The sequence below is a fragment of the Symphalangus syndactylus genome, chromosome 4, assembly GCF_028878055.3.
Source record: "Symphalangus syndactylus isolate Jambi chromosome 4, NHGRI_mSymSyn1-v2.1_pri, whole genome shotgun sequence".
In the NCBI taxonomy this organism is placed as follows: Eukaryota; Metazoa; Chordata; class Mammalia; order Primates; family Hylobatidae; genus Symphalangus; species Symphalangus syndactylus.
Window position 1 is genome coordinate 37,655,408 of NC_072426.2, and position 26,677 is coordinate 37,682,084.

The 26,677-nt window shown below is 37.1% G+C and overlaps 2 protein-coding genes across 7 annotated transcripts in view; one reads left to right on the forward strand and one right to left on the reverse strand.

The window, feature by feature from the left end:
• The window catches only part of JMJD1C (jumonji domain containing 1C), a 369,469-nt gene that overhangs the window by 34,559 nt on the left and 308,233 nt on the right, over positions 1–26,677 (reverse strand). For 5 of the 6 annotated variants that reach the window (XM_055274441.2, XM_063637907.1, XM_063637905.1 and 2 more), the window contains 7 exons: positions 18,672–18,777; positions 16,025–16,149; positions 14,353–14,496; positions 14,063–14,255; positions 12,272–13,950; positions 7,769–7,941; positions 5,298–7,507 (listed from right to left, as the gene is read on the reverse strand). In XM_055274441.2, the coding sequence (XP_055130416.1) occupies positions 5,298–7,507; positions 7,769–7,941; positions 12,272–13,950; positions 14,063–14,255; positions 14,353–14,496; positions 16,025–16,149; positions 18,672–18,678 (4,531 nt within the window). In that variant the 5' untranslated portion in view covers positions 18,679–18,777. Of the gene's footprint in view, positions 1–5,297; positions 7,508–7,768; positions 7,942–12,271; positions 13,951–14,062; positions 14,256–14,348; positions 14,497–16,024; positions 16,150–18,671; positions 18,778–26,677 lie in introns of those variants that run through there. The other variant, XM_055274438.2, reaches the window with a different exon arrangement.
• On the forward strand, positions 20,933–22,069 carry LOC129480545 (deoxyribonuclease TATDN1-like). The gene is made up of 2 exons (XM_063637910.1): positions 20,933–21,047; positions 21,163–22,069. The coding sequence occupies exons 1-2, from the start codon at positions 20,960–20,962 to the stop codon at positions 21,849–21,851; spliced, it is 777 nt and encodes a 258-aa protein (XP_063493980.1). The 5' UTR covers positions 20,933–20,959; the 3' UTR covers positions 21,852–22,069.

The window sequence follows — 26,677 nt, forward strand, 5'->3', positions numbered from 1 at the left end:
TGGTGGCAGTATCTTTTAGAAAAATAAAAGGGTTTGAAGAAAGTAAAAGGAAAAAGAAATTAACTTGGCTATCTTTACTGATGAATTAAAAAAGCCATCAAAAAAGTAAAAAGGACAAAACTCTAATGCATTATACAGTCTAATACGTGAAAAAAAATCAACTTATTTACATACACTACATCATTGCTCCATCACATTTACTGACTTATGTTTAATAAGTATAAGAACACTGGCTCAAGAAATCTGTCATCTAGAGAGTAAGAATTATTTCTGGACCGAGAGGAACTCCAAAAATTAAACGATGTCTATTAAAATTTTAAAAACATATTTATTTAAAAGCAAGCTGCCTGGGCACGGTGGCTCATGCCTGTAATCCCAGTACTTTGGGAGGCTGAGGCGGGCGGATCACCTGAGGTCGGGAGTTCGAGACCAGCCTGACCAACATGGTGAAATCCCGTCTCTACTAAAATACAAAAAATTAGCCTGGCATGGTGGCACGTGCCATCCAGCTACTCGGGAGGCTGAGGCAGGAGGATCGCTTGAACCCGCAAGGCAGATGTTGCAGTGAGCCAACATTGCGCTACTGCACTCCAGCCTGGTGACAGAGCAAGACTCCATCCAAAAAAAACAAAAAAGAGGAAAGAAAGAAAGAAAAAAAAAAAGCAAGCTATGTTGGGGTCCAGGTGCAGTGGCTCATGCCTGTAATCCCAGAACTTTAGGAGGCTGAGGTGGGTGGATCACTTGAGGCCAGGAGTTCAAGACCAGTCTGGCCAATAGGTGAAACCCCATCTCTACCAAAAATACAAAAATTAGCCAGGCGCGGTAGCACGCGCCTGTAATTCCAGCTACTCAGGAGGCACAAGAACTGCTTGAGCCCAGGGGGTGGAAGTTGCAGTGGGGTGAGATCGTGCCACTGGATTCCAGCCTGGGTGATGGAGTAAGACTCTGTCTAAAAATATATATAAATAAAATAAAAGCAAGCTATGTTAGGATCAGCAATTAGTTGTTGGCTCTAACTTGTAAGTGTACTTATTGCACCCATAATTAATGTATCTATATGTCAGACATTAGATTTACATAGTTTGCTATTTCTGTCATGCTGAAAGAATAAAACTGTATTTCCTACCTTTGTGTTTTCTAATCATGCCCAATGTGTGGATCAGATGTACAGCTATTCTCCTGAGACTACATACTTCTTGCAGAAACTTAGAAGGCACTGTGTTTAAATAAACCATATAGAGTGGCCCATTTGAAATCAGGTCCAATTATTAAGCACTTCTACAATTGCTGCCTCGTTCTTTACAATTACATGCTTTCCCCTCTCTGTCTCTAACTTAGGTTAAGGAACCATTTAGCTTAATCCACTAGAGAAACACCCATGTGTATAACCACACACCACATCTCCCAGTTATGGTATAAACCCATTTCCAGAAGACTTATGTAAAATGTTTATTTCCTCCATTGTGCAAAAGACAGATTTCTCCTATGAACTGTGTAAAATATTCAGAGCTTTTACAAGTTGGAATGAATGATAGAATTGTTATACTGCTGATAAATTTTTATTTGGTACACTTGCTTCTAATCATCTATTTACTTTTCAATTTATTACACTAGAATAAACTAAATACAGTCTATTTCCATTTTTATTATATGCCTTTAATTCAGATAATGGAACAGTTCAGAGTATGGATCACCATACCACTGTGAACAACTCAGATAGTACTATAGTAAACAATCAGACATTTCAAAGCAAATCTCAATTATGTGACACAAAGTAGGCATTTAGAGCTTTTTTTCAATAAAAGAATAAATGAGTACAAAGACATTAAGGCCCAATTCATATGCAGAGCTTTTGATATTGTAATTTTTGCTTCTAGACAAGGCCACACATGACTGCAACTAACTCCTTTTATGAATTTAACTGTCATAGTATTTGTACAATAAATAAAACTTCATCCTTCAATTCCATATATATATAATTTACTGGCAATATATAAAATCTAAAAGTTTGAGATTAAGACACTTAGTCAACAAAAAAACACCTAACTCAATGGATACTTATTCATTTATAGTAAGAACCTTAGTTCTCTAGTAGCAAATCCACAAATAGCTGCTCTAACAGAAAACTGGGGAGGAAGAAAATAAGAGACAAATACTCGCCAAACATTAATCTCTGATATGCCACCCCCTTAAAACATATTTTTTTGGAGATATAGAAATTAACTTTGATCATAAACCACTGGTTTTGTATTGTAGAATTTATATACTTAAATACAGTGGCAATTTCAGATCATAAAATTAAATGTAAAAATTAGATAAAATGTAAGATAGAAGTAAATAAAACATAAAAATTAATGGAGAAAAAGCGACTGACTTTTAATTAAGAGAAACAAAAAGGTAGCAGAGAGGAAGACATTCCAAAACAGTAAATAAAACAAAATCTATCATATCTAGCTTTAATGTACTAAGAAACACACTATTATGTGTATGTGTATATAAAATATATAATTATACATGTATAATGGTATATGTAATCACATTACATAGTTGAGGTGTAAGCCTAACTCATTCTTTTTGATTGACCATGACTGATGACAATTCTACTAAACATTAGAAAGAAAATGGACATTATTTAATCCATGAAGTAGATAATCCATTCCTATTTAGAAGTTCCCTGACTTATGAAAACTCCCAACTTAAAGAACTTTTCTGTGCTCAGGAGCCTCAGGCAGGAGGATTGCCTGAGCCCAGGAGTTGGAGGCTGCTGTGTACTATTGTTACACCTGTGAATATCCACTGCACTCCAGCCTGGGCAATGTAGGAAGACTGTCTCTAAAAAATATTTAAGAAAAAAAAAACTTTTCTAGGTAGCCTAGAACAAAAGCAAGTCAACTCTGTCCACAATTAATAGATGACATCTAATATTGACTTAATATTACTTTGGGCTTGGTGAACAAATGGGTCATAAAACAGCCTCTGTAAAGCTACATGCTAGTTACCAAGCAGGGGAGATTTGACTAAACATTACAACCTGGAGGGAAAAAAAGGCACTCATTCTGGCCCTTTTCTTAGAACTCTTACTTGTGAATATGTATATTCGTCTCAAGATGAAAAGAGAATACGTATTTCACTAAGACTTAATTTCATAAATTAAACTTCAGAAGAGTTTTCTAGGCATTAAAACCTCGAAGCTACCTATCTTTTGTTTTTGTTTTTTAAGTTTTACTCAAGTATCTGAACACCCAACACCAAAGGAAATGTCATATAAGACAGAAGAGAAACAAATTGCTCACACTAAGCCTATTATGAATTCATGGGGGCAGTGAGGGAGAGTAAGGGGAACACATACGAAAAAGCAACAGTGTATATATAATCCAATATTCAAGTAAATGGCAGGTATCCTTCGATGTTAATCCCCCTCTCTGTCTTCTGACTATGCTTGCATTTCAGTCTGTCAGTCTCTGGCTCTAGTTGAGTTTGTCCTTTGTTCTTTCACTTTCTGACTGTCCTTTTCTATGATTCCATCCTCCTGTTTTCCTCTCCTTCACTTTGCCTCTGGTTTCCACACAGGCATGTGGGAAAACCTCATTCAGTTAAAAGGCACAAATGGGAGCCTTCAAGCATCCAAGTGCTTGTCAAAGTACTTCTTGAGTGTCCACATTGTCACAGATATTTCATATATTGTATGTGGATGAACACACGGACACAGTTAAACTAAGTGCTTTCTGCATTGTGCAACATACCTAAAAAGAAATAAGCAAACTGAGAAAAACTACTACTAGAGTAAAATGATATAGAAACACTTTATAGTGAATATTACTGTTAAGTATCTCTTATTTTGTCCAGGTGTTGCCACAAAGGATGTATAATCAGTTTTGAAGCTATTAATATGGCAATTCTTTAACATCAAAATGAATACACAAAACCACAAGCCTCCCCTTTGTTAATTTTTACCTATTGTTAAGGACTGTTTGAATGAGCAGCATTAAATAGATAGTAATTTCCATAAGCTTCCAATTTTCTCACCAGATGATGTAAGAGTGAAATACAGTTCACATTCACATTACTCTGAAGTAAAATTGGCCCTCCATAACTGTGGGTTCCAAACCCATGGGTTCAACCTACCGTGGATCAAAAATACTCGGGGGAAAAAAATATTCTACAAAGTTCCAAAAAAACAAAACTTTAATTTGCCATGTGCAGAGTAGTATGTTTGATCCTGCATAAATGATGTGTAAGCATTGTGTTGGGCATTATAAGGAATCTAGAGATGATTTAAAGTATATGGGAGGATGTGTGTAGGTTACATGCAAATATAGTCATACACTATTAGGCAATTTCCTCATTGTGAGAACTTCATAGCATGTACTTACACAAACCTAGCTTACAAACCCATACAGTATTTACTGTACTTTATACTGTAGATAATTGTAACACAAAGTATTTACGTATCTAAACAAAGAAAGAGGTACAGTAAAAAGTCTTACGATCTTATATGAGACCACTGTCATATATACATTCCATCATTTTTTGTTTATTTTTTGAGACATGGTCTTGCTCTGTTGCCCAGGCTGGAGTGCAGTGGTGCAATCGTGGCTCACTGCAGCTTCAACCACCCCAGCTCAAGTGATCCTCCTGCCTCAGCTTCCCAAAGTGCTGGGATTACAGGAGTGAGCCACTGTGCCCAGCTGTGCATTCTGTCACTGACTGAAAAGTTGTTATGCAGCACATGACTGTAGTATGCTATTTTATATAAGGGATGTGCACATCTATGAATTTCAGTATCCGTGGGGGCATCCTGGAACCAATCCCCCACAGGTATACCCAGGGACAACTGTAACTGTCTTCTAGAAATTTGCCTCAAAATATGTATATGTGAGCAGAATTTCTTTCCTGACTACATCTTGTTAGAGGTAAATATCTTAGCTGATATTACGAATCCACTTTTGGTGTGACAGCCATAACTGCATTTTGACAATTCTTAGAAATGGCCAAAATTACAAGTAACTACTAAATTCCACGTTAAATTACGCAAATTACCTACAATGACTGTCAGGTAAAATATATTATTTCTACAAGTCTTTTAAAAATGGAGGAATAAGTGTTCTCTCATTTCCTCTTAAAGGGTACTTACTTGTGAAATGTAGAAATGAGATCAATGAGCATATACATAAAGCTAAGGCATGCAAATGAAGGCAAAGGATGCCTTTAAGCTCACTGATCTTTAAAGCAGCACACTAATATAGCTAAAACATTCAGCCCATTTTACCTGAGATAAAACAAAGTAACTGACTTACTATTATTACTGTTGCTTTGCAACTTCAGTTTACTTTTTTCTTTGGCACTCCTGCTGAGAACTCCATTGGGTTTCAAATCTTCTTCTATTTCACCTTTTCTCTTTTGCAAATCATTTTGCTTCTTTTTGTAAGTTGGCTTAGGTTGTCTTTTAGTCCTTTGCTCTGACTTGCTTTCACTTTCATCTGAGTCTCCACTTTCAGAGCCAGATTCATAAGTTCTTTTGGCTTTTCTCCTATTGACTTTATCATCTTTTACATATTTATCAACTACGATCTTACTATCTACACTATTTTGTATATCACTAGATGTAGAGGCTATTAAGTTGACAGAACATGGCTTAATAATTTCTGATACAGAATTCCCTGAATTTTCCATTTTATTAGTATTTTTATCTTCTTCTGAATGTCTGGTGAGCCAGGCCTTTTTCAGTTTAGTATGGTAGTTTGGTTGACTTGTCTGGGAAGCTTGCCCATTTCCTACAGAGTTTGCTTTGTTAATTGTACTACAGATTACAGTGCTATCCAGAGGAAGGGAGGCTGAAAGTGTCTGATTTTTTACAGCATTAGGTTCAGTCTCACTGACATTACTACTTTTATACTGAGCTGCAGCCAATGCTGCCTTGTGCTTTTTTAAATGGATAAAATCAGTTGTGCCTGAGAACCCAGAACTGGGTTGAACAACACTTCCTGTCTTACTACTGGCTAATGTAACTGATGCTGTGGTGCTGACCTTGCATTCTTGTTTTTGAGCCACTGGCTGACTGACACTTTTTGAAGATACACATTCTGATGATGTAGACGCCAAAATGGCATTTGATAAAGAGGAAATTACTTCTGAACCACCCCAGCTGGAAACACTGGTAGTATCAGCAGCAGATGTGATTACATCCGTTTTGGTATTACACATCGTATTTACAGCAGACATGACTGAACTGGGAACACTGCCCTGTGAGACAGCCTGAAAGTTTTTTTCAGATTTTGTGTGAACACTGTCTGAAATCACATTTGGCAAAATGATTCTTCCAGTTTCTCCGGCTTCTGCTAGTTTGAGGCAATCTGTTTTATGTGCCCCAGCTGAAGATCTTTCACTAACTCGATCTTTAGAAGCTAACTGCATTGCTGGCATACTATCAGTTTTTGTACTAGAAGATGGACGCACAATGACAGATGCCATAGCAGCCTGTAACTTTCCGCTGCTTTTCTCCACATGCCATTCGGTTTTCTCTTTGCTGAGGTTATTATTAGGTCTCCACATCTCTGTCAAACTCTGTTCTGAAGAACTCTTAAAATTTGCCTGAGAGTCTTTTGGCTCGGGTATTAGAGTTGGAGGCTTCTGTGATTCTTGAACTTTACCGCCAGCATTTACTGGCATCACCGGAGTTAAAGTTGGAGGGGAAAGGCTACTATAGCTGCCTTCCTTTCTTTCCAGGCTGTGGTGGATTGGTGGGTGAAATACTGGTGCTCTATGTAATGCAGGCATACTGCGGAGTGTATTTGTAGAAGAAACTGTCAAATGGGTAGGACTCCTACAATCATTTCTGAAGGTTGTTACTGAGTGAGATGCAATCTGATGAGGAAGATGTTCTGGTATCTTGCCTACTAAACCTTCACTTTCTGGTTGGTGTTTAATCAAAGGTGGAGGCTTTGAAAGAGATGTTATAAATGAAGTCAGAGTTTGAGGATTAGCTGCTGCTGCTGCAAGGGCATTACTCTGTTTATCACCGTAAATATTTGAAATTTCTTTGGATGGGTATGATCTTGGTGGTTCATTGACCACACTATTAGACAATGTAGTGAAATAGTTACTTTGGGGTAAACTCTGAGGCACTGAGTGCTTCATCTTATAAAGATCTGATACTGAGCGTTCTACATCCATATCTTGTTTGATGATATGGCTTTTAGGACTGGAAGATGATGATGCCACTCTGGAATAATTCTCTCTCTCACCCTCAAGTCCCTTGATTTTAGTTGTAAAGGGAGCAACATCAATACTTTCTTGAAGAATTCGACGGTGTTCCTCTTTGTATTTGTTTAACCTCTCTCCAGTCTCCTGGGGTGGCCTCTGTAATTGATTTAATACTGGATCCACAAAATGCCTATGTAAGTGACAATCTTTTCCAGTCTGTGACCTATTTAGATCCAGGTCATTTTTGGCTGATGTGGATGCAACAGACCGTAATGGTTCCATAAAAGCTTTCCTTTCTAATTCTCTGTAAAGAAAATACACAAATACTTCTGTAACCACTTTTTCTTGCAAAATACAAAGATAGCTTCTATGCAGTATCATTCTATTACGAAAGTAAAAGACATCTTTGCATGTACTCTAATACTATAATAAATTTGATGAAATATCAAAACAGAACAAAGCCTAATCTTAAGATATGTGTTAACTTAAAATTAACTGTTTAAAAGGCAAATTAAGAAAAATTATGAACAAGGTATTTATAATTTTTAAGCACTGGTGAACTTACTCCTTATGATGATCTACTAAAGTTTTTGTCAATGGTGGACTGGAATGGGCTGTAATTTTAAGAGGCCGATGAGGCTCTGCACTGGAAGGTCTGACAGGAATGTGACTAAGTAATCCAATACCATCTGCTGAGGTCACAGGGGTGGGCTGATGTAGCCAAGGACTGGGAGAATTCTATTAACAAAACAAAACAAAACAAAAAACCTAGATTTCAGTTACTAGAAAAAGCTAAACACAGTGTCACAGTAGAACTGGGTATGATCTTGGTGGTTTATTAGTTCATTCAAATAGCAGTTTATTTGGGAAACTTGTAACTTTTTCTAAATACATCTTATGAGAAATATTCAGACAAATAATATAATTAAACAGATTTTTCCATGTCAAAGTAATCAGTATTAATTTATTGTCATCTTACTAAAAACAGATCTTGAAATCAGTGCCTTTTATTTACTGTAAATGCCATATACAGAACCTAGCTAATATGATTTCCTGATTCTAACAGCAAAAGAATATATATTGCTAACAGTAAAAACAGAATATTATTCCTAAAACACATTTCATCAGAAATAGAAATTATAACCAAATTCGTTTGTCAATTTTTGTCATCAAAAAAATTAACTTTTCCAATGTAACAATTTACTGACAATTGGCAGATAATTACATTTCAAAACCCAAATGCACTCCCCATTTCACTCTAAGCTATAAACAAGGTTGTACCATTAAGCTTGGAGGTGTAGGGGTCTAATAAAGTTAATTTTATACATCAATATGCTGCCTGTCTCATAACGGAATATAAGGTGACAGCAACCTCTTCATCGAGACATACAGCTATCTGATTACATGCTTAAGGATTTTTCTATATTCTGACTCACTGACATCCTTCCAGAACATGTTTTACGAATTTGTTAATAGGATGATAGTCAAATAGCAGGAAAATACAACCTCCTTTGTATTTTCTCTAATTTATTCCCTAACAAAGGGAATACATCTTACTTTTCAAAATAATGCAAAAGCAGTATGTCACACCAAAAATATACTGCTATGAAATTAAAAACATACACTATAGCCATAAACCTCACATAAGAGAAAAATACATAAATATACACATAAGGATCAAATATGTGTCTCAAACGGCCTCAGTTCTACAAGATCTAGAAATCTTAAACAGCAATCGATTATGGCAATGACAACAAAGTTTTGCTCTATAAAATGCCATTCAAAATTATTTCTTAATAATAGTGTCTTATGCTTGTATTGTTTCTTCACTTTTGGTCAATAGTAGGGGGTAAGACATTTTTATTTTTTGCTCAAAATATTATTCAAATTTACTCCTTTATGTTGTAATTTTATATAACAAAAATCCGATACACTTGTTTTTAGTTTAACACATTTATGACCAGTTAATAAAATATTTTATGTACTTATAAACACGGAGGCTAGACAGTCATGGTCTAAGTCCATATACTTGTGACACATACTGAGTACTGCTCCTTTCCAAGCCATTTCTAAGTTACTTAAATCTGTTTTCAAGAGTTTGGATGTTAAGGAAAAAGACACAAATCTGTTAGCCAGCTCTTGGCTCTCCTGTGTTCCTCTAGCTAGCTTATCTTTGTGCACCTGCAGCTACATTAATGACATGAGAGTGAAGAGTCAGAATAAACATATGAGTGCAACAATAAAAATAGAAACCTTGAATTAATAATCTGAGTGCAGTAGGGCACTCAGATCACCAGGCCTGCTTTCTATTCTGGTAAAGAGGATAATATAGTGATTAGTGATTCTTCATTGAGTTTGACTATGTAACATACAGGTTCTAGTATGACTCCCATTTACCGCAAGAGCAACGGCCCCCTCCAAAATGGTAATGGGAAGCTTGTGATCAATGGCAGCATAATTCTGGAACCGAGATCTTGTCAATCTCAAATGTGGTGATGCCGGTGCAGAATAAACTGTGGGGATCACTGGTGAGACTTCATTAAAGGCCAAAGGTCATATGAAAGTAGAGCCAAAAGGAGTCCATGTTTGCAACAGGAATAAACCACAGGAAACATCTTTCAAAATTGGTAGACCTTATGCAAGATGCATCATCAACCACTTGGTGCCTCTTATCATAAAAGTTCATCCATCACATGGTTGGGCATGGTGGCTCATGCCTGTAATCCCAGCACTTTGAGAGGCCGAGGCAGGCAGATCACTTGAGGTCAGGAGTTCGAGACCAGCCTGGCCAGCATAGTGAAACTTTGTCTCTACTAAAAATACAAAAAATTAGCCAGGTGTGGTGTTGCACACCTGCAGTCCCAGCTACTTGGGAGGCTGAGGCAGGAGAATCACTTGAACCCGGGAGGCAGAGGTTGCAGTGAGCCAAGATTGCATCACTGTACTGTAGCCTGGCAACAGAGGGAGACTCCATCTCCAAAAAAAAAAAAAAAAAAAAAAAGTTTATCCATCACAACTTGGGAATGATAAAAAGACTCATAACCACAGTCTACCCAAAACATAATGACTCCTCTCACAAACTTTTGGCATGATGAACAGCATGCTTTTATCTACTGGCATCATTAATGTTATATGTGAAAAATATTATCCCTGAGTAAAAGAGAAAGTCACTAAAGCTGTCTTCTAAATCACCACCCCCAACTGTGATCTCACTTCACTTCAGAAAGCTGTCAAAAAAGATGACATTAAGGTGTTAAAAACACCCATGTGAGGCAGAGGTTGCCGTGAGCCGAGATTGCACCACTGTACTCTAGCTTGGGTGACAGAGCAAGACCCTGTCTCAAAAAAAAAAAAAAAACCCCACAAAAAAAAAACAAAAAACCACCCATATTCACTGTAGCATTATTCACCACAGCCAAGAGGTGAAAGCAACCCAAATGTCCACTGACAGGTGAACGGAGAAAGAAAATAGGGCACATACATACAGTGGAATATTATACAGCCTTCAATAAGAAGAAAATCATGTCACATGTTGCAACATGGATGAACCTCAAGAATACTGTAGTAAGCTAAATAAGCCAGTAACGAAAGGATAAATATTCTATGATTCTACTCATAGAAAGTATCTAAAGTCATGAAAACCATAGAAACAAAAGAAAGGTGGTTGCCAAGGGCTGGCAGGGAAGGGGAGTTAGTGTTTAATGGCTATAGTTTCAGTTTTACAAGATGAAAAAGTTCTAGAGACCTGCTGAACAACAATGTGAACGCGCTTAACACTACTGAACTGTACACTTAAAAATGTTTAAGATGGCACATTTAATATTATGTATGTGTGTGGTTTTTAACCACAAAAACAAACAAGGTGTTAAAAAGAGATTCTAGGGGATACTTGATGAGCATCCTAGGATATACGAAGGACAAGGTTGTCTCCTGGGAGTTTAAAAGTGATAATCAGTTTTTCCATTTTTTATACCAGGGCTGGTATTGCTCTCAACAACCATTTTTTTAGTGTAAAAATGAATTTGCTATAGAAACCACATAGCTCATGAATGAATAAGAGCCTTATACCACTACCTTTAGCAATACTGTGTTAGGCAGACAAAATTTCAGCTGCAGCTTTACCCTCAAATACTGGGAATCTGCAACCTTGAGCACCCTTAAGGGAAAAAGGGGACACAGCACTTTGGGAGGCCGAGACAGATGGATCACAAGGTCAGGAGTTCAAGACCAGCCTGACCAACATGGTAAAACCCTGCCTCTACTAAAAATACAAAAATTTGCCAGGCATGGTGGTAGGCACCTATAATCCCAGCTACTCAGGAGGCTGAGGCAGGGGAATCGCTTGAACCTGGGAGGCAGAGGTTGCAGAGACCCAAGATCATGTCACTGCATTCTAGCCTAAGCGACAGAATGAGACTCCATCTCAAAAAAAAAAAAAAAAAAAAAAAAAAAAAAAAAGAAAAAAGAAAAAAGAAAAAGAAAAAAAGAAAATATACCAAAAATTTAAATCTATAATAAATAAATATTACAATCTAAAAAGTCTTACTTCTCCGGCCGGGCATGGTGGCTCATGCCCGTAATCCCAGCACTTTGGGAGGCCAAGGCGGGCGGATCACGAGGTCAGGAATTCGAGACCAGCCTAACCAACATGGTGAAACCCCATCTCTACTAAAAATACAAAAATTAGCCGGGCGTGGTGGTGTGCGCCTGTAATCTCAGCTACTTGGGAGACTGAGGCAGGAGCATTGCTTGAACCCGGGAGGCGGAGACTGTGGTGAGCTGAGATCGTGCCATTGCACTCCAGCCTGGGCAATAAGAGCGAAACTTCGTCTCAAATAAAAAATAATAAAAATAGAAAATAAAAAGTTTTACTTCTTTAAACTGTTTTTATAAATAGGCTTTTCTGAGGTTTCAGCTCCCACTCTTGAGGTTACTAAGCGTATGGAAAAACAACAAAAAATCTAACATATAATAGGAAATGACCTAAAAAATAGATGGAATATTGAAAAAGCACCTGTACATGTTCATTAATATATATTGGTATGTGGCAAACTATAGTGTAACTTACCCTCCTTAATGAAGCTTCAGCATTAACTGCATTTTCTGGGTGAACCCACTTAGAAGAAGGCAAACCAAGTCCTGAGTATGCATGTGTTCCATTTGGATACTGCCAAATAATTGGATAAAGTCCAAGCTGATTATATGAAGCAGAAGGATGGGCTTGTCCAAGAAGATGAGGTGACTGGTGCTGTAACAACTGTTGTTGCTGCTGGTGTGCTAGTGCTAAGTGGCTCAAGCTGCTGGCATGAGCACTCTCTAGTCGTGGGTGGCCACCAAGTAAGGAGGCAGTAGGCACTCCAGGTAACACAGTGGGAAGTAAATGAGGGTGATGAACAGCATGGTGTGGACCACTAGTCAGAGGATGAGTGTTAATGGTAGGTAATGGAGTTTGACTAGATGATCCGGCTAGTAAATGGGGTGCAGGAGTTAAGGCAGGATGATGGGTACCTGGATTTAAACAGGTTCTATGAGATGAGGAGTGAAGAGGAAAAGGATGCTGGCTTAGGAAAGGTGAAATATGATTAGCTCCTGTTTCTGACCCAATAAGTGCAGGATCTCTGTAAACTGTAAAATGCTCATTTTTATCAATGATAAGAGGACTCTTTGTAGTTTCTAATGTACTGCCTCGAGTAGGAATTGGATGAAAACTGCATCTTGATAGCTCATGTTCTATCTTATTTGCCAGTCTTCTTTCACCAGTAGCTTGGCTGTTCACATAAGTGGCCTTAGACTTTACAGAATCAGGAGAATGAGTTATTTTGGGTTTAACAACTTCAGGTGATGGGCTGGATTTTATCTTGTGAGTATCTACTGAAGTATTAAGTTTAGATTTTATAGTCTCTGGAGGTGGACTTCGCTTATGCAGCTTATCTTCCATGACAGAAACTACACTTAAAGGAGAAATGTAAGAGACATACTTCTCTTTTTCCATGTTCAAGTGATCATTTCCTGAAGAAGCATTTGTAACACTTGACTGGGTTAGATCCACTTTAACTACATCACTGACCCAGCTCTGGTCAGAATCTTGTTTTGCTGTTTCCAAGAATTTTGCATTTGCAATAGAGTGTTTTGAATCACTAACACTAGGATCCATTTTCTGAAGGGTCTGAAGGCCAAAGGTACTTGAGTTTTCCTGAGCCACCTTTTCTAAATTAGTGTCATTTGTAATATCAATAACACATTTTGGTGTGGGTGGTCTGGATACAAACTTCTCCTTTGGTAGCAATTCCATGGTATGTGTTTTATCCATATTGCATTCCTGAGGAAGTAAATCATTAGAATTATGATCAGAAACTGTGGACTGTTCTGACGAATGGATAATCATATCTTCTTGAAGCTGAGTGTCAACAGACTTCCGCTTCTCTGCTTCTTCATGTTTTTTATCTTCCTGTATTTGATCCCAGGGAGGCTGGCTATCTTTTAGGGTCTCTTCTCCTGGCTTCTCGTTATTATGGAGTTTTCCTTCTTCTCCATTTATTTTTGAAGTATTTTTATTTTTCAATTCATTCTCTGGCTTCTGTTCTGAGGAATTATCTATTATTCTCTTATTTGAATTTTCTGAGTCACTGCTCTCAGAAAAGTCTGAAACATTGTCAGTTCGAAGTCTTTTCATATTTAGTTTCTTTTCATCCTCCTCAGGTTTCCTTCTTTTATTCATCAAGTGTTTGTTTTTACCTTTAGGATTTTCTGTAGGATTAAAGAAAGAACAGTCTTATTTTTCATACTAAATAAGCATATTTTAAAATGTATTTTTGTTTTATTTGTTTTCATTCCCTTAAAAAAAAAAAGTGGGTCCTACCTCCTCGTGATATATAATCATATTTTTCCTCCTTCATCTTCTCTTCATCTGGTATACTGCTATCTGAGCCCTTCCTCTTATTTGGACGGATACTTCTTTGTTGCTGTTGCTGGTGCATATTCTGTTTTGGTACAGCAGCTTGGGAGTTCATTGCTGGTCTGGGACTATTTGCTTGGGCACGTGTATAATGGCTCTAAAAATAACCAATTAACAGTAATTGTTTACTACCTGGTTTCTACTAGCCTAAGGAAAAATATTTTACAGAAATCCATCCCTAATAACATACATACGTGAACAGCGTTGACGTTTTGATTGGCACGAGACCTGCGTCGTGATGTAATGCCAATATTTTCACCTTTTAACAAAGAGTGAACAACATCATCTAGAAAGGTCATTTGAACCATAGAAGGATCGACATTCTGTGGTTCTAGTACCTAATCCATGATACAAAACAAAAACAAAAATTAAATAGAATGAGCTAATCAAATATTTGGTATAATTTCTTTACTCAGTAGAAATGTTTAGAAATCAGCTTGGGATCCCTAATTTATAAGATGCTGTTACAATAATTTATTTTATTCACTTAAGACAAAATTACCTTTTTAACCTTCTGAAACTCACCATTTCAACTGCTAACCAAGAATTAAAAAGCAAATATATTTACTTCAAGTACATCTTGAAAAACAAGGGTATTAATCAAGAATATAGATGCCAACAATTTTTAAATTACTTTCTATTTAAAAATAGAAAGTAATTTTCAAAAAGCAGTTGTAAAATAAAACTCAGAGGTAGACTTCAGGGAGAAGAAAAGACAAAAAAATTGTGCAAATGAGTAATTTTTTAAATGTGGTTAAAACTATTTTAACAATTCAAGGCAGTTTTGTGCTTTTTTTGAGAGGTAAAAGTTTGTCACTGTTTTAGGAAAAAAATCAAATGCAATGAAGGAATAACACTTATCTAGCATTTTAACTACATTTTAACCAAAGTATTTGAATTGTGTATAAAGGCGCACTATCAGATAATCTCCACAATCCAATCAGGCAGGAAAGTATAAATATCTATTTTTTCTACATAAACAACAGCTTTAAAAATGAGTATTTTTTGTATTAAGTTAAAAAAAAATTTGAAATCTCAAGACTTTCAGACTGGTACTTAAAACTCCATAGGAGCTGGGCGCGGTGGCTCACGCCTATAATCCCAGCACTTTGGGAGGCCGAGGTGGGCAGATCACGAGGTCAGGAGATCGAGACCATCCTGGCTAACATGGTGAAACCGCATCTCTACTAAAACTACAAAAAAAATTAGCCAGGTGTGGTGGCGGGCGCCTGTAGTCACAGTTACTCGGGAGGCTGAGGCAGGAGAATGGTGTGAACCCAGGTGGCGGAGCTTATAGTGAGCCGAGATCATGCCACTGCACTCCAGCCTGGGCGACAGAGCGAGACTCCATCTCAAAAAAAAAAAAAAAAAAAAAAAAAAAAAAAAAAAAAAAAAAAAACTCCATAGGAAACTTGTAATCCTTAAGATTCACCATAAAACTTAATGGAGCATACCAACACTGATATTTGATGTGAGAAGAACTGTAGTGTGTGTTTAAGTTTTCACTGATGAAAAGAAATGATTTGGGAAATATTTTTATTACTGGAGGGACAGAAAAACTGAAACTCCGAGAAAGAAAATTTTAGCTGATCTAATGATTTAAAAAAGACTAATCAATTAAAAGAGTTTAATGCCTCTATTTTAGGAACTGATTTTATCAGTGTTGAAATAAATTGAGCATTGCTGTCTCCCTATGACCTGAAATGACCTCTATGTAATATCAGATACATTTAAACTTACTAGAATTACATGACTAAAAACCCCAGAGATAAAAATTATTTAGTATCAAATTGTTGATGTATTTTGGGGGACATGGATGATTTGAACTTTTAAAATCTCTACAGAAATATTTGTGTAACTATTTACCTGATCATTCATAACGATCATGGTGCGGGTGAAGAGATCATGATGAGTAATTATGCCAGTAAACCACTGGGTGGCAGAGTCTTGTCTATATACTCTCACTCTGTATCCATTTAAGGAATAAGGACCTTAAAAAAAACACAAGAAATAGAAACATCTTAAATGGAGACATCTTCATTTAATAACTGCCTTTTAGAAGAAACATGAGCTAGTGTACAATAGTAATATATCCAACTATCAGTTTTCAAAAAAAAGTTTTAGAAGTAAATATCCTTTCAAATGAATCATTCTGAAGTTACTATATACACTGCACTAGACCTACATACTTCCTGATTCAATAGAAATAAGAGAGAAGGAAGGTTTCTAGGATCACGAGTTAATAAGAGAACAGTTCAAAATGCAAAGTTATAGTAGTGTAGAATGTAGTAAGGTTATGAAGCTACTTAGTAAGATTGCAGTAGATGACTACATGGTTGAAACAGAAAGATTAACTTGCAACTTGATGTTTGAGTCTTCTAGTTGCCAAAACTTTACTATAAACAACTATAAATTTTGATTTGCTATCACAGCCAGAAAAAGCTGCTAAAAGTCTTAAAAAAGAGATTGGCTAAGTGAATTTATACATATAGCACTAAAAATTTTTAACGAAATATGGTACACTTTTGTGTTAAATTCACTTTTTCAAAGGATATTCTTGTATAGATATCCATTAGAAAATAAAAAAATATTAAAGATATTTATCTGCAGATATTCAGATATGCCTAATAAAACAAGTCACTCTACAGAAGAGGATACTGAGATGAAAATGATCTTTAATTGACAAGTATTAAAATGGTATCAAATACTTTAACAAAGAACTGTAAGGGAAATAACTGCTGTACCTTAATAATTTACAAAGGGCTTTCAAAATTTTCAAGTGCTTATTTAATTCTCTCTCTTAAGTATTGTTAGCCCTTTTACAAAAATCAAGAAAGTGAGAGATTGACAGATTAGGTAAAATTTTAAGTCAAAGATCTGGGACTGAATTTATTTTTCTGATGTTCTTTCTTCTACAGTTATAACTGATTCAACAATCCTTTGCCAGCTTTAAATATATACATATAAATCAATGAACTGTAGAAAGTATTCCATATGACCTGTAAATTAAATCCGTTCATCTAGAGAAAAGTGAAGATGTTGACTGGCTATAATTTAAGGGAGGTGATGCATAAACACTGGTTAGTAGCCATATCAATTATATAAACTTCAGTCTTTTCTAACTATTAAAGAGTAAGACTCCATATTATTTTTTCTAATATAGGACATGCTTATAGAGTAATTCCAAATATGATCAGTTTTCAATTCCCATTAACAAACAGTTTACACTGGTTTGTTCCCACTACTTAACATAGCTTAGAGTCAGCCTCACACAATTCTGCATAGAACGAATAGGGACTGTACTGCCCCTTAATCTTTTCTCCTCTAAGGATACAATGCAGAAACAAAATATTATTTTTTAAAAATTTGCCTGGTTTCTTCAACAAATAAATTGCAAGGAAAGGGAAAACAAGAGAAACAATGGGGATGTACCAAATAATCACAATGTGTGGACCTTTTCTGAATCCCTTGATTTTTAAAAATCCAACCTGTTAAAATCTTCGACATTTATGAGACAAATGAAAACTTGAAATACCTAGTATTTTAAATTTAAAAACTATTACTTTTTTCAAAATAATGTTCCAGCATTGTTTTGTTTAAAAAAATGAATAGAATAGGGTGATGTATGAAATTTGACAGAAGGGGGTATGGATAGCACAGGATCAGCCAAGATTTGATAGTTGTTGGGGCTGGGAGAGAGGTGAATGAAAGTTCACTGAAATATTCTATTTTTGTATGTGTTTTAAATTCTCCACAAAAAAGTTTAAATAATATTTAGCCTAGGAATAATTAAATATGTAGACGATCCACTACTGTACATACCCATATAAAGCAAACAGCTTTGGGATTCTTTCTGGATGCTTAATGGCATGGAAGTTGACGGTTGAGATAAATATGGGAATTTAACAACAAAATTCCATTCACAAAGACATTCGACAACAATTCATGCCATATTGTCTCACTTTCCATTCAATTTCCAAAAAGCTTGTATTTACAATACATGATTTTACTGACAGAAATGGGAATTGCTAAAAATTGTCAAACCCCACTGGTTTGAAGGTCACACGTTGTAACATACTAAACAAAGGAAACAAAAGACTAGTAAATTTTTGAAAAAGGTGCACTGAAATAGGCCACTTTTACCAGATACGAAGGACATTCTTCAAAGGAAATCAATTGTGGCTGTGGGCAACCCTCTACTGCAAACAATGCTCCCTTCTCCAGGAAAGACACACCTAAAGAATTCCATAATATGCAGTTTTCTGTCAACAAAACACCCATGTGGCTGTAATTTCATGACAGGCATTTAGTTCAAATAAAGTTAATGCACTCATGAAATTATCAACTTTCTATCAAAATTATTATGACTCTGCTATTATTTTCCTGGATGTATATAACTCAAAATATTGGACCGGGCCTTCTATTTATATTGCACACAATTGAATAACCAAAAACAAATACGGTAAGTTGCCTAGATCGAAAAAAATTTAACGCATAACTTCAAAATAGTTACCTTGCATAAAAATCTCCTGAACCTTTTGTTCCTTTACCCAGACTTTCACTTCCTCGTGAAGCTGCGGATTGTCCCTGAGAACTGGGTTTAGGCTGTCTATGTCGTCCTAGAATTACAGATTAAAAGAAAGGTCCATGTTACGCTCTCCTATCATTAATGTTACCGACTTTCCCTCCTATATGTTCTAAGGACTGAAGAAAATTCCTTTGATCTAAATGTACGCAAAAACACAAATTCGTGAGTTATAGTTCACCGGCAACAAAAGAGCATAAGAAATTAATCTGTGGTAAGACTTGACCCTTGACAACGATGTCCTAAAGTCAAAATCTGAAATTAATGTGTTTTCTAACTTCTAAAGTATAGCCTTATTCAACTCATCTTTTTAAGGGATTCACTATTGGAAGCAATATACAAATCAAATAACATCAGGTCATTTAAAGGTGTTGGCAAAAGAACTGAGGTGAACATTTTAATGACAATAGATATATATTCACAGATGACTTACTGACCTTCCCATAATACTTAACCTCTAGAGTTTGAAACTACTTTTATTCTGTCCTGATTTAAATGTCATCAAATTCAGTTCTACTCAGTCATCTGACCAGTAATTTTGCTGCTAAAAATTTTATTTCTTGAAACTAGCGCCAAAGCATCGAGACAATTAAAATTACATTATTGATGGTATTACTCTCATAACAGGGTGGATCTAGACATAGAAACAACCGATTCTCTCTCATTGGAGATGTGAATCATACAGTCACGTGATTTCCCACAATTTGCTGGTCTCCCACTGGACTCTGACATTCTGTTCTCCCTCTCTCTCTCTCAAAGTACCTCTGCTGCTCCTGCATTTGAGATCAGCTGCAGGAACACTAGAGTAGCTGGCAAGAATAACAAACCAGCACTGTTAAATGGCAACTATTTTAAAAGTGGACAAGCAGGGCGGGGCACGGTGGCTCACGCCTGTAATCCCAGCACTTTGGGAGGCTGAGGCGGGTGGATCACAAGGTCAGGAGATCGAGACCATCCTGGCTAACATGGTGAAACCCCATCTCTACTAAAAATACAAAAAAATTAGCTGGGCGTGGTGGTGGGCGCCTGCAGTCCCAGCTACTCAGGAGGCTGAGGCAGGAGAATGGTGTGAACCCGGGAGGTGGCACTTGCAGTGGGCCAAGATCACGCCACTGCACTCCAGCCTGGGCAACAGAGTGAGACTCCGTCTTAAAAAAAAAAAAAAAAAAAAAAAAGTGGACAGGCAGATCATGGAAACCAGTGAATAGGAAAGAGCTAAACTAAGTGAACTATAACTGACGAATAAAAAACAATTTGGCAACTTCGTAAAGCCAAAAGGTGGCTGAAGTGTAAAAAATAAAAAAGGATGCCTAATCAAGTAGGTCATACTTCACTCTCTTCCAAAGTCTATCCAGGTAAAGTGTTTCCTTCTTGTACTGCTTTTTAAGGCACTACTCTGTATTTTTAGAATAGTATTGTGGTAAATATTCTATCTGATATGTACTTAAACATAGTGAAAGCCAACAGGCCAAAGTAAGGGCCTTTAAATTAGTTAACTATGTTCCTTGGAAAATATATAGAAGTACTGCTTTATAGCAGAAGAAAATACCAGGATGAAAAACTGTCATACAAATAAGTAGGCAAAATCTGTCATTTTGGGAGAAAGAAATGGGCATTAACATGTCTTTCTTTACTTTCCAAAGAAACTTTCTAGCAATCTCTTTTCTCTGCACCCCCTCAATAATACAGTACACACTTAGAAAGTCCTATCAGACTCTAACCCCCTTAATGCACACCAGCTGACAGTCTAGTCTATAACAAACAGAACATGGGAAACTTTTTTTTTTTTTTTTTTTTTTTGAGACGGAGTTTTGCTCTTGTTGCCCAGGCTGGAGTGCAATGGCAGGATCTCGGCTTACTGCAACCTCCGCCTCCCAGGTTCAAGCGATTCTCCTGTCTCAGCCTCCCGAGTAGCTGGGGTTACAGGAGCATGCCACCATGCTTGGCTAATTTTTGTATTTTTAGTAGAGACGGGGTTTCATCATACTGGTTAGGCTGGTCTCAAACTCCTGACCTCAGGTGATCCACCTGCCTTGACCTCCCAAAGTGTTGGTATTACAGGCGTGAGCCACCACACCCGGCCCATAGGAAACTATTTTACAAGGAAAACCATTACTATTTTCAGACATCTCTGACAGCAAGTTCTTTTAAATTTTTTCTCACTTTAAAACTTCCATACATAGCGCTTCCGCCGGGGAGGTCCCCCATCCGCAGTCATGAGTCATTTCAAGTTTATCGATATTGGTATCAAACTGATTGACCCCATGTTCATAGGAATTTATAGGGGGGTTCAAAAGCATCAAGATAGACTTACAGAATGTAATAGGGAGAGCTGTCGAGATTGGTGTTAAAAAGTTTATGATTACAGGTGGAAATCTACAAGACAGTAAAGATGCACTGCATTTGGCACAAACAAATCATATGTTTTTCAGTACAGTTGGATGTCATCCTACAAGATGTGGTGAATTTGAAAATAACCCTGATCTTTACTTAAAGGAGTTGCTAAATCTTGCTGAAAACAATAAAGGGAAAGTTGTGGCAATAGGAGAATGTGGACTTGATTTTGACCGACTGCAGTTTTGTCCCAAAGATACTCAACTCAAATATTTTAAAAAACAGTTTGAACTGTCAGAACAAACAATATTACCAATGTTTCTTCATTGTCGAAACTCACATGCTGAATTTTTGGACATAATGAAAAGAAATAGAGATCGGTGTCTAGGGGGAGTGGTGCATTCATTTGATGGTACCAAGGAAGGAGCAGCTGCTTTGATTGACTTGGATCTTTATATAGGATTTAATGGTTGCTCACTGAAAACTGAAACTAATTTGAAAGTTTTGAAGTCAATTCCTAGTGAAAAATTAATGATTGAGACAGATGCACCTTGGTGTGGAGTCAAAAGTATACATGCTGGATCAAAATATATAAAAACTGCATTTCCTACCAAAAAGAAGTGGGAAAGTGGGCACTGCTTAAAAGACAGAAATGAACCCTGCCATATAATTCAAATATTGGAGATAATGTCAGCAGTGAGAGATGAGGATCCACTGGAATCAGCCAATACACTATATAACAATACTATTAAAGTATTTTTTCCTGGAATATAATTGGTATATGTCTTCCACTTTCCATCATGTATGTAAAATTTCATAGTAAAACTTACTGATAGTTTCAATAAAGAAATTATCTGCAAACAAACAAACAAACAAACAAAAACTTCTATACATAACCATCCATATACCTTTTCCATAATATAGGGAATTATAAACTTTTTTCTGTGCTGTTTTTTTTTTTCTGAGACACAGTCTCACTCTCCCAGCCCATAGTGTGCTGGGCACGATCTTGACTCACTGGAATCTTCGCCTCCCAAGTTCAAGTGATTCTGCTGCCTCAGCTTCCTGAGTAGCTGGGATTACAGGCACATACCACCACGCACAACTAATTTTTGTATTTTTAGTAGAGACGGGGTTTCACCATGTTGACCAGGCTGGTCTCAAACTCCTGGACTCAAGCAATCTGCCAACCTTGGCTTCCCAAAGTGCAGGGATTACAGGCGTGAGCCATCACACCAGGCTATCAACTGTTTTTAAAGAAGCATTGCCAACACCTTGCAGACAAGTACACTTTATAAAACCAGTTGGCTGTGTTGAAATTTTACAACTTATAACTCATTTATTTATATCTTATTTATTCAACAGGTTAAAATAATGGGCTATAAAACCAGTTGCCTATGTTGAAATTTTATAAGTTATAACTACTAGGATATATAATCTATTTCTTCAACATTTATTTATAAATATTTTTTGTTTTGTTTTGTTTTGAGATGGAGTCTCACTCTGTCACCCAGGCTGGAGTGCAGTGATGCAATCTCGGTTGACTGCAACCTCCGCCTCCCGGGTTCAAGAGATCCTCCTGCCTCGGCCTCCACGACCAGCTAATTTTTGTATTTTTAGTAGAGATGGGGTTTTGCCATGTTGGTCAGGCTGGTCTCAAACTCCTGACCTCTTGATCCGCCCTCATCGGCCTCCCAGTGGGATTACAGGCATGAGCCTCCGCGTCCAGCCTTATAAATACTTTTTCAACAGGTTAAAATAATGGGCTCTATTTCCAAGATCATTAAACAATATACAAATATTTTTCCAACAATAAACCATTAATTATCTTGTGGAAATAGCATACCACTAAAAACTGTTAATTTCAGTTCCTTTACTGATATGACTTCATGCAGGTTCAAACTCTGGTCTCTCAATCTCCTCCTCTATAAAGCAGAGTTACTAATATTTCCCTCTTTTTCTATCTTAATAAATTTTTTAATAAGATTTTTTATTATGTACAGAAATTAGCTTCCTTAAAACATCTAATTCTGAATTATGACATTTGAGTACTGAATGATGTGAACTACCTGGTTAATTAAAACCCACAAAAAGTATCCCAATGCACTGCCTGATTTATGACAGGCATTGTTGTTGCTGAATTCCTCCCCCTTGTATACATATATTACTTTGTAAGTTACAGCAATTTCTGTTACATCATCATTCCCATTTTAAAGAGGATTGTTAAAGGTTAAATGAGCAAATCTTGTAACAAAGCCAAATAGTTTTTTTATATATATTTACTGGCTTGAATAATTTTGTAAAGGTGCTAAATGTTAGATACAAGTCAACAAGGCTGACTTACAGATAAGAGAAATTAAGGGTCTGGAATTAAAAACTAGCTATGAATATCCACTATCTTTCACAGAATTTAAAAGGTCTTCAGCTGTGCCTTGAGCTTGTGTGAGATTAAAAATCCACTTAATGGGCCGGGCGCAGTGGCTCACACCTACAATCCCAGCACTTTGGGAGGCCGAGGCAGGTGGATCACGAGGTCAGGAGATCGAGACCAGCCTGGCCAACATGGTGAAACCTCATCTCTACTAAAAATACAAAAACTAGCTTTGTGTGGTGGCGGGCGCCTGTAATCCCAGCTACCAGGGAGGCTGAGGCAGGAGAATAGCTTGAACCCAGGAGGCAGAGGTTGCAGTGAGCCAAGACTGCACCAGTGCACTCCAGCCTAGCGATAGAACAAGACTCTGTCTCAAAAAAAAAAAAAAAAAGAAAAAAATCCACTTAATGGCACAGTCTTCACATTTCACACTTTAAAGACAGTAACTATAAGTAGTTACCTATATATAATAGTTTTTATCTTGAATAACTAATACCTATTAATTTTTCAAAAACAAGTCACCTAGCTAAGTGAAGAGACAGGACCCTCTGTGAAGCTCTCCTCCTATGTAAACTGTATCCTATTTGAGCTACTAGTTATAACCTCCAGCAAATGACAAATGGGAAGAAATCAGTTCACTAAGATCTGCTTTATTAGAAACATATACAGAACACAGAAAAAGTTCAAAAAACATCTTAAATGAGGTTTGGAAGTACATCGTTCACTTGTGTGTTGTTCCTCCTTTTGCAAAGATGGACATGAACTCTAATTGAACATGAGCGAGACACCTTAATGTACTGATACACAAAAATAGCTAACATAAGGCCAGGCGCAGTGGCTCACACCTATAATCCCAGCACTTTGGGAGGCCGAGGCAGGTGGATCACCTGAGATTAGGGGTTCGACCAGGCCAACATGGTGAACCCCGCCTCTACTAAAAATACAAAAATTAGCCAGGTGTAGTGACACGCGCCTGTGAATCCCAGCTACTGGGGAGGCTGAGGCTGGAGAATCGCCTGAACCTGGGAGGCAGAGGATGCAGTAAGCTATGGTGCCATTGCACTCCAGCCTGGGCAGCAAGAGCGAGACTCCATCTCCAAAAAAAAGCTAACCTAAAGGTGCATTTACTATGGCAGACACTGTGCTGGTGCTTTCCAAATGTATCAATTGTTGTAACAATTTTGTGAGCTGAAATACATAGTATGTTCAGGGAGGCTCATGGTTACAAGCAGAAAGTGACAGAGCTGATATCTGAACCTAGTTCTGTGACTTCCAGGGCTCAGGTTCTTCTCCCCCACCCTCTCTTCCCTCCACATATACTCTGTCTCATTAGCACAATCAAAAGAAATGAAAGTTTACTATTATTGCCTTTTAAAATTTGACACATTTCTTTACATGTAAGAGGTAAAAGGCAACATTATCTTATAAAGTGAGGCTGACTCAAAAGCAAGAACTGAAAGACAATGGGTGGAAGATACCTTTCTATGAACTTCTAACACTGGTTATGTGACATTCCATATATAGAAATAGGCAAATACTCATCAAAGAGAGGAGACTTAGGGTGGCAAACTCATGCAATCTTATAATCAGAAAGTGTAAAAGAGAAGAAACCTCACTTTGGTAATGTACCTTAGTCATGATTTACAAATACCCAAATGCTGTTTTTTTCTATGTTAACACTGTGCTGAATGACTATTTGGATAATCAAAATAAAGGTATTTTTTCAAGTGTACAGGAGGGGATAATGGGGCCAGGTGCGGTGGCTCACACCTATAATCCCAGCACTTCAGGCAGCCAAGGTGGGAGGATCCCTTGAGTCCAGGAGTTCGAGCCCAGCCTGAGCAACACGGCGAGATGCCATTGCTACAAAAAATTTAAATATTAGCCAGGCATGGTGGGGTGCGCACCTGTAGTCCCAACTACTTGGGAGGCTGAGATGGGAGGATCACTTGAGCCCAGGAATTCAAGGCAGCAGTGAGCTATAATCATGCCACTGCACTTCAGCCCGGGCGACAAAGCACAACCCTGTTTCAAAAAAAAAAAAAAAAAAAAAAAGAGAAGGACATGATGGAGTAAAAGGTTGAAATCAGGCCGGGTGTGGTGGCTCATGCCTGTAATCCTAGCACTTTGGGAAGCCGAGGCGGGTGGATCACGTGAGGTCATGACTTCGAGACCAGCCTGACCAATATGGTAAAACCAAACCTCATCTCTACTAAAAAATACAAAAAAAAGTATTTGGGTGTAGTGGTGCGCATCTATAATCCCAGCTACTCGGGAGGCTGAGGCAGGAGAATCCCTTGAACCTGGGAGGCAGAAGTTGCAGTGAGCCTAGATTGTGCCACTGTACTCCAGTCTGAGTGGCAGAGTGAGACTCTCAAAGAAAAGGTTAAAATCAGGCTGGAATGTGTATTTTCACAGTAAGACTACTGTACTGACATAATTTTAAGTGATTATGTACTTTCTACTTAATTTGAAAGAAAAAAATAACCATCTAGGTAATATAAAACATAAGCTCAGAACACTAAAATATTCAGATATGCCTGGTTAGGTTTAATGACACCAGTATTATGAAAATGTTAAAAATATACATAACTCATTTCCTAAGATAATACGGTAGAGTGCTCCTTGCCAGTTCAAGAAATACATTCTTTATGTCACACATAGTCTTATTTGACTGCTGACAAAAAGCCAACAAAGGGTGGTTAGTTTCTAAGTGACAGAGAAGATTGGCTTAATAATATAATAGATTTGCTCTAAAGTCTCAACTGATGTCTAGAGTAGCACTTTCATTTTAGTATAAAAGAAATATCACAAAACTGGAGCAATTTCTCCTCCTTTGGACAATTTCTGATAGATAATGACTGAATGCTCACTTTCAAATTGATACTGATTATGTGTGGCTTATTAATGGAATGATTTTCCCCTCTGCTATAAAACCCTTGACCTTTGTGGTAACATCCAGTGTGCTTTCTTAAATTCCATTCCATTACATAAATTTATCCATAAAAACCATCTTTCATAGTATAAGAGTTACCATAAAAGCAAATATTTTGTATCCTGAACATCAGATTAGGTGATTGAACATGTTTTGCCATACCAGTTTCGCCAGTCATAAATTCATGGTTTAGCAACTACAAATAGTTGCTTGTTCTTAGATCCCTGAGATTGCTGGCAACAGTTTTAAAACATGAATGTTAAGTCCACAAGAGTGACATTAATTTTTACTACA

Excerpts from the sequence above, each read along its gene's own strand:
- LOC129480545 (XM_063637910.1), top strand. The coding sequence starts at position 20,960 with ATGAGTCATTTCAAGTTTATCGATATTGGTATCAAACTGATTGACCCC. Across the intron at positions 21,048-21,162 it reads GGGGGTTCAAAAGCATCAAG|ATATGTTTTTCAGTACAGTT; the intron begins ATAGACTTACAG and ends CACAAACAAATC.